Source organism: Vigna angularis, chromosome 2 (genome assembly GCF_016808095.1).
Source record: "Vigna angularis cultivar LongXiaoDou No.4 chromosome 2, ASM1680809v1, whole genome shotgun sequence".
In the NCBI taxonomy this organism is placed as follows: Eukaryota; Viridiplantae; Streptophyta; class Magnoliopsida; order Fabales; family Fabaceae; genus Vigna; species Vigna angularis.
In genome coordinates this window covers 11675076-11692529 of record NC_068971.1, presented here as the reverse complement: position 1 = coordinate 11692529, position 17454 = coordinate 11675076, and the positions used below count along the sequence as shown (strand labels likewise).

General features: G+C 38.3%; 1 protein-coding gene across 3 annotated transcripts; it reads left to right on the top strand.

Moving 5' to 3' along the window:
• Positions 1 to 4531: 4531 nt before the first annotated feature.
• Positions 4532 to 17398, top strand: LOC108321343 (WEB family protein At4g27595, chloroplastic). Of its 3 annotated transcripts, XM_017553072.2 has the most exons (19): positions 4532 to 4704; positions 5037 to 5490; positions 6171 to 6233; positions 6317 to 6379; positions 6462 to 6524; positions 6617 to 6679; positions 6761 to 6823; positions 6917 to 6979; positions 7310 to 7372; positions 7478 to 7540; positions 7630 to 7671; positions 7817 to 7879; positions 8118 to 8174; positions 8261 to 8323; positions 8468 to 8530; positions 14472 to 14531; positions 15977 to 16117; positions 16475 to 16573; positions 16730 to 17398. In XM_017553072.2, exons 2-19 carry the CDS (start codon positions 5077 to 5079, stop codon positions 17192 to 17194), a joined length of 1971 nt encoding a protein of 656 aa, XP_017408561.1. In that variant the 5' UTR covers positions 4532 to 4704; positions 5037 to 5076; the 3' UTR covers positions 17195 to 17398. The 3 variants fall into 3 exon arrangements, with proteins under 3 accessions (XP_017408561.1, XP_052729735.1, XP_052729736.1); XM_052873775.1 differs by lacking the exon at positions 6917 to 6979; XM_052873776.1 differs by lacking the exon at positions 4532 to 4704 and having other exon boundaries at positions 5312 to 5479.
• The last annotated feature ends 56 nt before the right edge of the window (positions 17399 to 17454 follow it).

The following is a 17454-nucleotide window of genomic DNA, read 5'->3' as shown; positions in this document are numbered from 1 at the left end:
ATTCTCCCAAGGGTAATATTTCTCATGGATAAGGGTATGAGTACTTGGTCGTTTTATGCTCTTGATCTTCAGACTTAATTCTCTAGGAACGCTAGGAATTGCACGAACTAGGAATTAAGGCAGGCTTATTGCGCCAAGGGATTGGGTTCTAAGTACTTTAGTGAGTGACGTTAACATTAATGCATAAAGAAGAATTCTTATATACATGAGAGGGAACTTGTGAAATCTAACCCCAACAACATATTCATCTCATATTAAACAACATCCGTTCATCTTTGTGTTACTCTACTATTGATCAATTTGCATTCATATTTAATTTTCTGTCTTTGCATTTTAAACCAATGATCTCGTTTATTTTAAGTCTTAATTAATTAAGTTATCACACGACTGTTTAGTGCCGAGAGTCTTCTGTGATACGATACTTGGTCTTACCATTTTATATTACTTGTGGGATTTGGTACACTTGCCAATCCATCAACAAACATACAACACACACATATTGATTTACTTGAAATAAACACACATTTCATTTGTTATTAAGAAGTTACTGAATACTCGCTTAATCATCTCATTTTAAGTCGCAAAAAACTGTGAGAGTGCATTTGAGCAAACAAAACAACAAACAATTGAAAACATGGAAGATAAGAAAAAAGTGAGGAAATTTCTATAGAAAATGAGTGTAGATTGTGCAGTGAGAGATACTTCCCTCTTATGCCCTTCATAATATCAAGCCAACAATCTCCACTATAAAGGAAGCAAGTTTCCACACTTTTTGAAGAGTTGAATATACATTTTATAGACCATAAGAAAATTCATACAATCTTAGAAGTCACAATATTGACTATTTTTCATGTCAAAACCTTTTACAAGAGAATTTTGAATAAAGAAGAAAAAGTTTTAGTGAAGAAAAATTCTGAGATACATAATCAAATATTAAGGATTCCTCCTGACAGAAAAAAGGTAGAAAAAACATAAAGCATAAAAAACAAATTAACTAACTGTTTAAACCTTAGTGGCTTGGCCATCAAATAACTATTTTGACTACTAGGATGATTTGGAATTTTCAGAAAGAATCTTTTAAATATATGATACAATGATACTGAAAATGGAATCAAAACCATCAAGAATAAAATTTTCGCATGAGCCACTATAATGAAAAGATGAAACTGACCTGTCTCAAACACTGGTAAAAAGTAAAATTCCATCCCAAAACGACAATTGATGACAAAAAGTTCAATTACTTAGAATACAGTATGTAATATTCATCGACTCATACATAAAAATATACTTAGAATACAGGACAATCAAATTTGTCAAACAGGGAACCTAACCAAACAAACATCCCAAATTACACATTCAACCAACGTTTTCAAATTAGACAGAGACAACTCCCCAAACCTTGTTCTCTCAATGCCTCTCACTCACCACCGATCTCGCTCGTCGTGGATTGAGCATTTTGTGTTCTCCCTATCGCAGCTTTCCCTCTGACGACCTTGCCCCCTTTAGTTTAGGATTTTCGAAAATGAAGCAAAAATAAATGGAAAGATACACAAATGATGAGAAAAGAAGAAAGGAACAAGAAGCATACACCCTCCGATTAAGTGGCACCCATGGAGTTCTCGCGTTCTCTATCAACATCAACCCTAGCATAGCACGAACAGTCGCTCTTCGACTTCTCATGTTCTCTATCAGCCACAACCCTAGCACAACACGAAGAGTTGCTCTTCCAGTTCTCTCGCGTTAAAAAATCAGCCCCAACCCTAACACAACACGAATAGTCACTCTTCGAGTTCTCGCGTTCTCTATCACGCCCAACCCTAACACAACACGAACACTTGATCTTCGAAAATGAAATGGTCTAGGCAAAAATGAAATTAGAGACAGACTTCACTGAAACGTAACGTTTCATTTAGCCTGTAAATGACAAAGTCACCTTTCATCATATTCACAGAATTTGGGCTCCACAGCGTGTCAAATGAGTATGAAAAACTTTTTGCGTGTCAAAGTATTCTTTTCCTTTTACAAAATATGGAACATTTGTGAACTTTTTAAAAAAGGTAGGACCAATTTGAACACACCTAACAAATCAAGGGATCAAAATTGATATTAAGCCTTTTTCGTTTTTACTTACATGGACGAAACCAAGGTGTTAAAACCTAATCTCTTCCCAACTTTAATACTTCAATAGTTAAACTGGTCATTTGAAACAAAACATCCGATTAATAAACAAAAAGAAAATATAATATCAACCTATATAAAAATCAAATTAAAGAAGTAAGGTATTGTTCATCTCACAACAAGTCTCTTGCAATCTACTTAAGGGTTTAACTCCTATGATAGGTGTGATATCTCAATTCTCGCTCGTTCTGCTCAAGTCTCATGTGGTCTTCAGATTTGACATTTTCTTCTTCAACCATTCGAATTTGCAAACAAAAACTATTAGTAAATGAGGTGTGAACTGAAGAATACATACTTAAATGACGAGAGAAAAAGTTATGTCACAAACCAGAAAACCCCTAAATTTGAATGAGACAAGGTTTCTTAATTTATAGGGTTTTCGAAAGAGGGTAAGAAGATGGAAAAGGGAATCGAGACGATGTTTAGGCAACAAGAGAATTATGGATTACAGGAGAATAAAAGTTAATAGTGAGGAACGAAGCTCAGGTGACAATGATGGGACAAGGACAAGGCGAAGGAGGAAGACTGAATAATGAAGGATGAAGAACGAATCGATTCTAGAATCACAACTGAAGTGAATAAGAAATGAAGTGAAAGGAAAAATAGGACAGGCCAGAAACAAGTGAAGAAGAAGGAGAAGGAAAATCATTAATGAGCGCGATTTCAAGAAGGATAGAACACTCATCGACGATTTACTCGATAAACTGCCAAAAATTTCTTTAAAAAAATAAAAAAAGCCAAACTTAATTAAGGTTTTAATAAATCCACCAATTTTTTTTTGGAGGTTTCTGAAATCGTCAGAAAGAAACTCCTCAAATATTACATTATTTTTGTAGTAACTCTTAGTTGTACGTATGCAATTAGACGCTTTCATACTTGCTGAGATAACATAAACTCCTTAGAGTGATAATTGTGAGACCAAACGATATCAATCTCTATCCCACATAACACGACATTGACCCTAACACATGTAAAAAACTTTAAAACGTAAAAAAAAACAATATTATAAACTGACACACGACATTTTAAAAAAAAAATATTGAAATCAAAATGAATAGAAAAACAAAATATTTGAGAAAATAATAATAATAATTTTTTTTAAACATTATAATTTTATTAAGTTAACTTCTTTTTTAAATGACACCATTGGTTTTTCAAGAATAAACGAAAAAACCATAGCACAGAAAAGTGTACAAAGAAAATGTCCAACTTCTATAGTTTGGCTCAATATTTATGGTCCATTTTGTAATATTTATAGAAATTTAATCCAACTCCTAATTAAATAGAGTTAGGCGGAATTAATACTTTCAACCTAAAATTAAACAATTGAATTTCATCCAACCTATTTTTAGTCGTTGAATACAAACTAGATTACATCAAGTGATTTTAATCTGTAATCAAATTAGAAGAAGTTAACTGAACTTACAATAAAAACTGTGCAAAAAGGAGTTAGAATAGTAATTCAATCTAACCTATCTATCTACTTGTTGTATAAACTAGATTACATCAACCCATTTTTACGTGTAACCGAGTACAAGAAGTTAGATCAACACGCAATAATGAAGACTATATAAAAGAGTTAGCTAGAGAAGTATTTATCCTCTTAAATAATTACAATTTTTGTTTTTAGAAATTTCAAACCGATTAACATTTTGAATGAAACATTAGTATTTTTTAATCTTATTTTATTTTTAAATCAAGACTCTTTAATACATGTTTCTCGAGAAAGACTATTAAAAAACATAGTATCTCTGTTGACTGAGAACATTCAACTTTCTAGATTGGGTACAAAGTAAAGTATAATACATTTTAATCTTCATTTTTATATTTCTCGTTATTTTAAATTATTAAAATGTTTTTAAATTTTTTCTTAATATTATATCTTAAAATTTATGTAATTATAATTTTTTTTGTTATTTAAGATTTCAAAGAGATTTTTTTATATATATTTTCAAAATTAAATTCTTAATAATATTTTTTTTTTTACTTTTTAGCATTTTAAGTAAAATTATTTAATAAATATTTAGATTTATAATAATAGTTATAAATATATCCACGACAAAGATAATACACAAATCTCATTCATACATTGAGTATAAAAAAATATAATTTTTTACTTTTGAAAAGGAAAAATATAATTTAACACGTTCAGCTTCACAGTAATTATATTGATTTTCTCCAAGAAGAGGAAAACAAAACGGAGTTTGGACATAAATAAAACGTTAAATAGGAAAATAAATCCAGTGGAGTCAAGTCCAAAAAGAACACGACAAAGCGGGGGTAGAAGCCGTTGGATTTTTTGTACGAAAAGTGGCATCAAATCAAATCAATGCTAAAGACGAGCACAGGACATGGCACGACATAGCAGAACAACACACGCCCTACCCTTCGATTGCTTCTTTCTTACTCACTGAACGCAACCCCCTTTACTTTGCATTCCCAGATTCATTTCGCACAACCTTAATTTCACGTATAACGCTAACATCACTTTTTCATTGCATTCATTGCCTTTTCCGGATTCCACCTGTGAGTATTTTTATCAATGCTTTCAATTTGCTGTCAATTTCTTTTAATTTTATTGTCAAATTTGTGCTTTTTTTTTATTTGATTAAAGATTTAAGATTCCAAGAGGCGTAGCGTTTGTAACTGATAATTGTAAGATTCATGCGTGTATGTGTGTGTGCTCGGAGTCGCATTATTTGAATTGTGATTTGATGTGAATCTGGGTCTTGGATCCTGAAGTTGGCATTGGATTGCATTTTGGGGTGTGAGTTGACTATACATGGGTTTGGTGTTCTGTAGTGATAGGTTTGAATTGTCAACCTGAAAGTTCTTTTTTTCTTTTTGTGTGTGAGCAGTGCCGTTTAGAAGTTGGAATAGAGAATTGGAGCTGGGTGGATGGAGGATGACAAGAGGAAGAAGAAGAACAAGAAGAAGAGGAACAAGCAAAGTAAGAATGCGGAGAATGGGGTAGGGGAAATTGCCAATAGGGATCAGAATCTGAAGAGTAATGGAAAGGATGAACATATTCTTTCAGAGACTGCAAATGAGAAAAACTCAAATGGGGTTGGAGAGACTTCAATAGGGAATGAGAATATGGTAAATAATGGTAAGGATGAGCCTGCTCGTCTTTCGGGAGTCACCAATGAGCAAAGTGTGAATGAAGTTCGGAATGGGGTTGTCGAAGCCCCCAATACTGATCAGAATCTAGTGAAAAGTGGAAAGGATGAGAATATTCCTACATTGGAGTATGGAGACGGGCAGAGTATTAGTATGGGTTTGAATGGTCATCTGCCAAACGGTAAAGAATGTGTAAGTTTGTCTTCAACCATTGTAGATTTTCACTTTTGTTCCAATGTTTATGCTAACGTCTGAAGTGCTATATTTTGAATATTTCTCCTCGATAATGTTATTAGTTACCTTTTTTTCATTGGAACTGATAATGTAGTTTTAATTTCTCATGGTTTCTGAATAGTTTCACCAAAAAATGGTATAGGCTTCTTATTGTCCTTTTCTGACACACTATCAAATTTGTTTGAGTTGAGCGGTTATGGAAACCAGTGGTTTGCTAAACTAAGTGAAATTACCACTTGCCAAGGATAAACAGGACTAAAAGAGGAATTATAATAAAACAGTGAGGATAAAAGTGATGAAAGCTAAGCTATGACCTTAATGGTGGTGTAGTTTGCATGAGGATGTTGGTTAACCTTGTTGCTGTAATTGCACACACAAAAAAGGGCTAGGAGCTTATAACCTCTAGAGTTACTTGCATGTCATTGTTAAATTTTTTGTTTTTGCAATTGAGATATCTATTTTGGTAAGAAAAATGACAAACATATTTTGGTCTTACAAACTATGAAGTTAGTCAAATTAGCTTTTAGCTAATTTATGTGCCGTTCCATACACTTTCATTTTTTTCTAGTAATTTCTGCACTTTGTTTTAAAGCAAGTATTCAATGTTTTTATAATTTGCAAATCCTATCTCTCCACAGACCATATCAGAAGAGACAATCAGGAAATTAAAGGAAGAAAATGATATGTTAATTCAGAATGAGGTAATACTTCATCTGAGAAGTGTTTGTTATTTGATTTATTATGTTCATTTTTTTTGTAATATGTATGGTTTATCACCCCATAGACCTTATCAAAAGAGACAATCAGGAAACTGAAGGCAGAAAAAGATATGCACATTCAAAAGGAGGTAATATTTTATCCGAGAACCTGTTTTTTGTTTTAGCAATTATGTCTCATTATGTATATGTATATATCCCATCATTTGTCAGTCTATAATGGAAGAGGCAATCAGAAAACTAACAGAACAAAATGACATGCATATGCGGAATAAGGTAATATATCTTAAATTTTATCTGAATGACATTTTTCCTGATGTTTTTATCATTTAATTTTCTTTTAACTAACATGGGCTATCTTTCCACAGATTGCATCAGAAGAGAGTATCAGAAAATTGGAAGAAAAGAATGATATGCATGTTCAGAAAGAGGTAATATTTTTTTTGGAAATATCTTGATTTGTTTGAGCTCTTATGTTTCGTTGTTTTTATGTCAAGTACATTTTTCTACAGGTCATATCAGAAGATACAATTAGAAATTTGAAAGAAGAGAATGATACTCACATTAGGAAGGAGGTGACATGAAAGATTTTAAATTCTGTATGATATGTCTAATTTAATGTTTATGCAGCATTTTTCTCATTACACGTATAGTAAATCTTAAAACAGGCTCTAGCACAGGAGACAATAAGAAAATTGAAAGAAGAAAATGAATTGCAAATTCAGAATGCGGTAATTTTACTATAAACTTCATCTCAGATTTATATTAGTTATTTAATCACTTAAATCACAAATATTGTTTAGTACGAATGCATATAACTTATCTTTCTACAGGCCACAGCAAAGGCGACAATTAGAAAATTCAAAGAAGAAAATGATAATATATATACTGCACGTTTTATCAATTATCAGAGGGACATCTGTTAACTGCTTATATTGCAACTATATATTTTCTTTCTCGACTGGCGTTCAAGAAGAATGATTAAAAATTAACCTGTTCCCAGTAACGTCTTTCACTGTAGATTTGTCATCTTTACCATTTGTTTTGCCTATCTTTTACAGGTTACCTTGGAAGAGATCATCAACAATCTACGGACTGACAATGAACTGCGGACACAAGAACAAGTAATGTAGTTTGATGAATGTGTGGATGGATTTTTTTGTTATTGAACCTTGTTATTTTATCTAATTTTAATTATTGACTGTTATATTTTATTCAATTATCTGCAGACTAGTCTGGAAATGAGAATTGGACAATTGCAAATTGAGAATAATTCCTTAGTTCAAAAAGAGGTGAGTGATTATTTTTTCCCTTTTAAAAGATTAAGGATCATTGATTTTGATAAATTTAACGCATGTGTTTAATTTGACGTCATATGTAGGTTGGATTGGTGGAAAAAACTAAACAGTTGCTGCATGAAAAGGTATTTTTGAACCCGGAATGTATAAGAATTTCTTCATCATCTTTTCTTGACTACATATTTAACCATTCCTGATTTTGTATATTTAGTGATTTTTGTTAATGAAAGTTGGGCTGACATTCTAAGTCCAATGTACATCATTCAACAGGGGAGTTTAGAGCAAAAAATAAATCTTCTAGAGAATGATTTGAGTTTTTCTAGAGAGAAAGAGGTAAAAACTTGTCTATTATTTCATGTTTTTTTGCATTTACTATGTTGCTTGCTTAATTGACAAACTTAACTATCTCATGTTGTGGATTAGCTATTAGCACTATCTTTTGACTGGGTAACCATTTTAGTTTTAATAAAAGTAAAATACATAACTGAATTTTAGTTGAACAATTTGGATGAATGTATGAATGGATCTTAGGTATTATCTGTATGCTTATATTTAACTTGATTATTTGCAGGTTGGACTGGAAGTAGCACAGTTGCAGAGTGAAAATAATTCCTTACTTCAAAAAGGGGTACCTAATACGTTTTTCCCTTTTGAAAGATATAGGAGCAAATGATTTACCAATATATTTAATATTTAAAAGTACATCATATGCAGGCTACTTTGGAAGAAAAAATAAATCAGTTGCTGAATGAAAAGGCAGTTTTGAGCTTGAAAGGGGTAGGATTTGCTTCACTGAATTTGTTATTATGACATTCACTGTTTTTAGCATTTGCTAATTCCCCTTCACCCCTCTTCTCTCTTGCTGTGCTATAGTTTGATATCTTTTATTGGTATTTAAATCCAATATGCATTGTTCCACAGGAGAGTCTAGAACAAAAGATATATCTTCTGGAGAATGAGTTCAGTTCTTTTGCTGAGAAGGCGGTAATAACTTGTCTAATGACTCTGTTCTTTTATGTTTTTTTCCCTTAATTAGTGACCTTAAATTTCACATAGTATATTTACTATTGTTAGTTTCTATTTTTGACACCAAAAATAAACAAAGATAGCACATAATAATATAAAAGTTCTTTAAAAACTAAATTAAAAGAAATTTCTAGTACATTATGAAAACGAATCCCCTCCCCCCCCCCCCCCAAATTCATTTTGGTGTCCAAAATTCATTTTGGTGTCCAAAACTCCCTTATCGTGTCTAGTTTAATTGTATAGGTTTAAGACTCCTTTTTGTTGATGATAATTAGAGATTTGATTGGAAAATAACAAATATTGATTGAGTGATCCTTAAAGACATAAATGGTTGTTTTCAAATGAGATCAACAGGAGTTTGGTGGTAGTATAAGAGGATGATCCCTGGGCTGGAAAACTACTGTAAACCTTGGGAGCAAAACAAAAGAGAAAACAACGTAAGATAAAAGGGTGTTGAGTAGTTGGGGTATCTCTGCATCCTATTCTTGACTCCACCAGGCTAGCTTTTGCCCCCATTTGATACTCTTTGTGGCTCCAATGCACACCACCACACTGCCTCATGAGCTCATCCATCACATGAGCCTTTTAGAATATCATGAGCTTATCCATCTGATTGCAAGCTACAATTTTTAGTCATAAGATTTTTAGTTGTAAATCTGTCCCTTATCAGAGGAATATTGTTAGGGATGTTGAGAAGAATTCCTAACCAAGTCTCGTTCTCAATCAAACACAACAATCAAGAATAGTAGAAACAGAATAGAATGAATTGTATTCACAGCAAAGAATCAAGAATACAAGGTAACCAGGAGCTTAACCTCCTTCACCAGGTACTGAGACCGGTCTACACAAACCAACTACTCAACTACTCCTCTGAAACACTAAGGGTCCTATTATATAGGCCCCTTTTCCCGCCCTCTCACTTAACTGATTAGCAGTTAAGTGGTTACTTGTTTTGTTTCCTCTTCCTCCTCTCATATACTCTCCAAGTCCTAACATTACTTCCCCCCTGAAGATTAACCTTGTCCCCAAGGTTAAAGTCGGGAAACTGCTCCTGCATCACCACCCTATCCTCCCAAGTAGCATTCTCCACTCCTTCATTCTGCCATTCAATTAAAACTTGCTCGCAGGGGTTTCCTTCCTGTTGCTGAACCCGACTGCTGATCACCTTGCTTGGCCACCATGTGTGTCCCTGTACTTGTAAGTCAGTTGGCAATTCCTTCTCCACTTGCTTTGTTCCTATTGCTAGTTTGAGTTGGGACACATGGAACACGGGATGTATTCTAGCATTCTCTGGTAACTGTAGCTTAAACGCCACCTCCCCTATCTTCTGAATTACCTTAAATGGTCCGTAGTACCGTGCTGCCAATTTTGGGTGTAGTCTTACCGGCATAGAAGTTTGTCGGTGTGGCCTAATTTTTAAATAGACCCAATCATCCACTTTGATGGACACTGGTCTCCTTTTTTGGTTGGCTTGTTTCACCATCATGTCTTGCGCCCTCCCCAAATGAAACCGAAGTTGCTGCAAGGCTTCATCCCTCGTCTGCAACTCTTGCGCCACTGCCTCTACCATGGTCTCCCCTGGGATGAATCTGGTGATTGCTGGTGGTGTCCTGCCATACACTACTTCAAAGGGCGTACACTTGGCCGCACCTTGATAGCTGGTGTTATACCAATACTCGGCCCATGGAAGTATGGTGCACCAGTTTTTTGGCTGTTCCGAACAAAAGCAACGCAAATACCCTTCCAGTACTCGGTTAAGTACCTCGGTCTGTCCATCGGTCTCGGGGTGGTATGCGGTACTCATCTGGAGACGGGTACCCTGCATCTTGAACATTTCTCTCCAAAAGATGCTGAGGAATAAAGGGTCGCGATCACTTATTATTGTTTTCGGCACCCCGTGCAACTTAACAACCTCCTTTACAAATGCTTCAGCTACAGTTCGCGCCGTGTATGGGTGTTTGAGAGGAAGGAAATGACCATATTTGCTTAAACGGTCCACTACCACGAGGATGGCGTCATTCCCTTTTGACTTCGGTAGTCTCACAATGAAATCCATACTGATGTCTTCCCAAATCGCTTGGGGAATCGGTAATGGTTGTAGCAGACCTTGGGGAGACGCTGCAAGGTACTTGTGTTGCTGGCACACTAGGCATCTAGCCACATACTCCGTCACGCTCTTCTTCATCCCAAGCCAGAATAACGATTGGGCCATCCTCCTATACGTTCGGTACACCCCCGAATGCCCGCCCGTCGGGGTCGTATGAAACTCATCGAGCAGTTTTGGAATCCACTCCGACTTTGCTGCTAGGACCAGCCGACCCTTGTAATGTAGCCGCCCCTGTTCAATCGTATACGCGGGATGCTTGTTCGGGTCCTTGGAAATGTCCTCCTTAATCTTCTGCAGCTCGGCGTCTTCCTCTACCTCCCTGATTACCTCTTGGAAATCTCGCCAGTACGGTCGCACTATTCCCATTAATTCGACCTCCCCCTCTTCTGATGCCGATTCATCCTCTTCCGCTCGTTCTTCCCTTTCTCTTCTTGATAACGCATCAGCTACCTTGTTCGTGGCCCCCGTTCGGTATATGATGTCGAAATCGTAACCCAGCAACTTGGCTATCCAGTGCTGTTGGGCCTGCGTCGTCACCCTCTGTTCTAGCAAGTACCGTAAGCTCTTTTGGTCCGTATACACCACAAACTTCCGCCCCAACAGATAGGGTCGCCAGTGCTGTACCGCCATCGCCACCGCCATGAGCTCCTTTTCGTATATTGATTTTCCTATATTCACACCCGATAACGCTTTACTATAATACGCTATCGGCCTCCTCCCCTGTGACAGCACCGCTCCAAGTCCTCCTCCAGACGCGTCGCATTCCACCGAGAACGGCTGCGTGAAGTCCGGCAATGCTAGCACTGGCGCTGTCGTCACTGCCGTCTTCAACTTCTCCATTGCTTCCCTTGCCGCCTCGGTCCACCCAAAGTTTCCCTTTTTCAACATCTCCGTGAGGGGTTTCGCTATCTTTCCATAGTCCCGAACGAACCTTCGGTAGTACCCTGTTAAACCCAAAAATCCCCGTAATTCCTTCAGTGTTTTGGGTTCTCCCCATGCGACGACCACCCCTACCTTTTCTTTATCCATCTTAACCCCTTCCTCCGTAATGACATGCCCTAGATAGCGGATTGATCTCTTCCCAAACTCGCTCTTCTTCCGATTGGCCACCCAGTTCTGTTGTTGCAGTCGGTTCATCACTAGAATGTCGTCAAAGAAGACTAGCACGAACCTCCGGAGGTATGGTCTGAATAGGTCGTTCATGGCGTTCTGGAAGGTGGCGGGGGCGTTGGTGAGGCCGAACGGCATCACCAGAAATTCGTAGTGCCCCGAGTGCGTTTGAAAAGCTGTTTTCTGAACGTCCGCTTCGCTCATCCGGATCTGGTGGTAACCGGCCTTGAGGTCCACCTTCGAGAAATAACGAGCGCCTTGGAGCTCGTCCAACAATTCTTCAATTACTGGGATCGGGAACTTATTAGGGACGGTGGCCTTGTTCAACGCTCGGTAATCTATACAGAACCGCCAGCTCCCATCTTTCTTTTTAACGAGTATGACGGGGCTTGAGTAAGGACTTACGCTCGGCCTTATAACGCCTGCATGCAGCATGTCCGACACCTGTCGCTCAATTTCTGCCTTCATGACGTGTGGATAGCGGTAGGGGCGTACGTTCACTGGGTCGGTGCCTTCTTTTAAGACAATCTGATGCTCCTCCTTTCTATTAGGTGGCAAGCCCTGGGGTTCCTGAAATACCCCTGAATAATGCCCCATAATTCCCTCCAACTCCTCCTGCTGTTCTTCTGTGATCTCGTCCTCCTCTCTCAGCTCACTCTCCACACTCCAGACCAAGGCCCACGCATCTGTCTCGCTCAGCTTCAATAATTTCTCAGGTTCGACCACCCTTCGCTCCAACGCCGGATCGCCCTTCACAACCACCGTTCCTTCGGCCTGCTTGAACGCCATAGTTGAATCTCGCCAGTTGAGTGTGATTTCACCCAGCTTGGCTAGCCACTCAACCCCGAGAATCATGTCAACCCCTCCTAGCTCGAAGAGATAAAATCTCTCTTCGATTTCCACGTCCCCCAGGTCCACTTTCACCTTCGGACAACACCCTCGGGTTCCCTTCTTATGGCCGTCTCCCAAGCTCACCTGGTAGGGTAGGGTGTCCTCCTGTTCAAGTTTCAGCTCTTCCACCAATTGCTTGCGGACGAAATTATGACTGGCACCGCTGTCAACCAGTACTGACACGTTCCTCCCCTTGACTCTGCCCTGCAGTTTTAGCGTCTTCGGTTGCGTCAGCCCTCCGGCCGAAAACGCTGAAAGTTCCATGCCTGGACCTTCCAATTCGGCCTCAATCCCCTCTGTATCTCCCTCTTCATCTTCGGCGAGTAGCACCACTCTCAAACTCTTTTCCGGGCATTGGTGACCCGGACTGAAAGGCCCGCCACAGCGGAAACATCTTCCTTCCTCTCTCCGCTTTAAGAATTCTGGGTATGGCAGATTACGAAAATTTCGTCCCCGGTTGTCTCCTCCGCCGAAACCGCCCCTTCTCTCCGATTCATTTCTCGAGGCCCCGTCCGGTCTCGCCGACCCCACACTTTCTGTCGTAACAGCTCTTGCCGACACGCTCCTCGTCGGTTCGACTCTTGCCACCCCTGCCCCACCGCCGGTGGATCGTCCCCATGATTGCTGGTTCTTGACTCCCGACCACCCCAACAATCCTAATCCCCGAAGCGCCTCCTCCACGCCGCGTGCGATTCTTACTGCCGACATCAGATCACGTGGGTCATGGGGTCTCAATTGACATCTCAACTCCTCGCGCAATCCCGCCAAAAAGTAACCCAGTAACTGCTTATCGGAAAACTCCTTCGTCTGTCCGGCTAACGCTTCAAACTCCCTCACATACTCCTCTACCGTGGACGTTTGTTTGATCGCTGCCATTCTTTCAAAAATTCCACCTCGGTGCCTACTCTCGAAACGGATTAACAACGCCTCCTTGAGGCCATCCCAAGTTCTGTTACTCGCCTTATCCTTCCAGAACTTGAACCAATATCCGGCGCTTCCCTCCATGCTAATGTGCGCCAATTCAACCTTCTCTTCCTCTGCTACCTTTTGAATCTCAAAAAACTTCTCCGCTCTGCTGATCCAATTCAAGGGGTCAGTACCCTCGAAAATGGGTAATTCCACCCGTCGTCTCCAATTGGGTAAACTTCCCGATCTCTCCCCCTCACCATTCTTATCCCCCTGATCACCGCGCTGGTTTTCCCCATTATGGTTTACGGACCCTTGACTTCCAGCGGAGCCTTCCTCGGTTTGCCTGTTGCGCACCCCCATCATCCTTATCAGTTCTTGAATGTCTTTGCGCATGGCCATACATTCTTGCCGATTCGCCGCGGTTTCCGCTTTCATCCCATCCACCGCCATTTCGATGTGCTCCAATCGTCCTTCAACAACGTTCATTCTTCCCTCCATAGCGCCTTCTTGCCTCCGCACGTATCCGGCAGGTCGGACCACTTTGTTAGGGATGTTGAGAAGAATTCCTAACCAAGTCTCGTTCTCAATCAAACACAACAATCAAGAATAGTAGAAACAGAATAGAATGAATTGTATTCACAGCAAAGAATCAAGAATACAAGGTAACCAGGAGCTTAACCTCCTTCACCAGGTACTGAGACCGGTCTACACAAACCAACTACTCAACTACTCCTCTGAAACACTAAGGGTCCTATTATATAGGCCCCTTTTCCCGCCCTCTCACTTAACTGATTAGCAGTTAAGTGGTTACTTGTTTTGTTTCCTCTTCCTCCTCTCATATACTCTCCAAGTCCTAACAAATATCATGTCTTTAATTTACAGAACTCAACTGAAGAAACTACTTCAAACTTGAATGGAAACATTGCCATGCTACAAGCACAGGTATGTAACTCATGTTTATACAAGTATATTTTTCTCGAAAACCTAGGAAAGTTTTATAGATTATTAATTTTTTTATATCATTATCTGTAATTTCCTTGTCATAATCTTTTAGGAGCTATGAACTTGTAATTCGTGTAAACATTATCTTGTAGAGTTCAGTTTTGGAATAATTTATAGCACTTTGCAACCATTTAAAGTGAGCCTTATGATTCATCAAAACGCTTGTTATAATCTATCCAAGTGTTGAACCGTATATGTGAAATTAAGAAAATAAACTTTATCAAGCTCTTTAATGTTTACTTGGACAGCAATATTTGTATCACTCATCAGTCAAGTGCATGTTGTTTTCCTGACATCTTTAAGGCTATTAAGAGTTACCTGTCTTTTGGAAGTTCCGCGTTAACCTAGCCATTGCAAATTGCAGTAATATAAGACAATTTTTTTGATGTACCATGCGAAATAATGTTATCTTGCAAGTTTGTATCCTGTTGCTGGTTAATAGTGAATGCCATTGGAGAGTGACCTGTTTTCTGAGAGTTCTGTCTTTTCAATCTGGCTGTTGCAATAATATATGGCAATTTTTCACATGAACCATGTCATGTAATGTTATTTTGCAAGTTTGTATCGTCTTAATGGTTTGTAGTGAATGCTATTGAAGCTTGTACAAAAAACTGGTCAGAGTAGTTTTATTTGCTAAAGAACAAGTCTGTGGGGATAAAATTACCTGTATAATTATTTCCTGAACTTTTCTTGCTTAGACATTCTGACCATCGAATTTTAGGCTGTTTTCTGACTTTTCTTTCTACATGTTTCTGGCTTTTTTGGACTGAATACCAGATCCATTATCTAATTCTTTTAAGATGCCTCCATTTAGGCTTATGTTCTTTTGGCAATGTTTGAGGTTACCTTCTGATACACACGTTGTTCCATTAATTTAAGTATTCTTCCCTTTTACTCGTTAGTTTTAAACATTGATTTGATGAATAACCCTCTTCTCATTGATAAGAACTTCAGGAGAACCACACCTGAAAAGCTTGACATTGTAGTTAGAGAGTCCAAGGGCCTACAAATTCCTTGACTAGAATTCCTGACATACTTCCGGTGTGGGACTGGAGTCCCATATGTTGCAAATAGATTCTAACATCTGACCATGCTTGGTAGCCTGATTTCACCAGCTATGCCCCTCGTTTTTACCTGATGGACAGGTTGAAAGTTTTGATAGGAATTGATAGAACCTTGAGAGAAATACACTACAAAAGCTAACTATTATACTCGGAGAACCCAAGGCCTTACAAACACCACACTACAATCCCGTATTTCTAATGTGGCACTCAAGTTTCATACCTTGCAATTGGATCCTAACACTCACATGTTATCTGGTTATGTCAATTTCATAACAAACTTCTGTTAATTCTGATATCGAAATTAAAATCAAAGTTTGGCAGGTGGTAGAGTTGGAGGAGTCCAGGAGTAATCTTTTGCTAGAAAACCAGCAATTGAGGGAAAAAGTGTCAAGTCTTCAGTCAATAGTCCAGAATCTTGAGAACAGCAATGCTTCTTCCCATTCGCGGGACACATCTCAACAGGTTTTCCTTCGTTACCCTACATGGTTAAAATCCACAATACATATTCATTCTTAGGAAAAATTAGTTTTGTTGATTTTTACTTTTGAAAGAAGGAACGGATCATTGGTAGTTATTTGGCTTTGGCCAATGATCTTATAATGTGTTATATTTGATGATACTAAAATCTTTAGTGCTGGATGCCGCATTATAGCAGTCCATGGCTGTTGATATTGCATTTTAAGTTGTCATATCTTAATATCCATAAATGAGCCTGTCAAATGTGTGAAGTAGTAGTAAGAAAGAAGATTCTTCAGTCTTCAGTGCCAGTGCTTGCCTTATTATGTTGCCTATTATAATTTTTCACTTTATGGTGGGTAGAATCTTGCTTCGGAAAATGAGGACTTGAAGTCTCAAATTGATGCCACCTTTACGTTGGTGGAGAAATTGATGTCAGAAAATGCGGAACTTGTTGAGAAGGTAATATGCCAGGTTCTGGGACTTTTTTGGTTATCACAGATTGATGATGAGTGATGACCTAGTAAATGATTTGATAATTTAGTTTTCATAGATTTAGATTGGTCAGGTTAGTTTGAATAAATAGCTTTATGCATGCTTAGTCCATTTTTATCTCAGGTTACCGAGTTATGTGTTGAGCTGGAACAACGAAGTGCAAAAGTTGAACATTCTGGAGTTACGGAGCCTGGTGGGATCAATGAATTCACTAAACCTGTTGGTCTTAACGTTCCTGTACCTGAATCTGCTGAGATTGCATCTGTATCAGCTCCAGAGTTTAACTCATCTGAAGAAGATACATCAGTGAAGGATAATGGTAAATCAATTGATGCCAAGCGTGTTGTCAGGGTAATGTCGAACTCGTCTTTGGTATCTGATGATACCGGAGAAATTGTGCAAATTCCGTTGGATGATAACGAAGTACAAGATTCAGATTTCCATGATGATGACAATAATGTGGAAAATGATGTGCCAATCACAGATGCTCCCCTTATTGGAGCTCCATTTCGCTTGATATCATTTGTTGCTAAGTACGTCAGTGGTGCTGACTTGGTTGAGCAAACATCTTCAAACACCGCTCATTGACTTCTTATACTGGATTCTTGATAGCCCCCTTCTTGGCATGTCCCTCAACATACAATAACCTTTACTTACATTAGGCAGAATACCAATATAGGTTGGCCTAAATTGGGCCATTTTAATGTTTGTACGTCAATTCTTTGGACACTAGGAAGTATTTTACCGGGCAAAAGTATATCGTTTAATTTTAAAATGTGTGTTCTTACTTCATATTGCTTTCACAGTTGGAAATGATACCTTTAAAAGATGGCATCATGAATATGAAT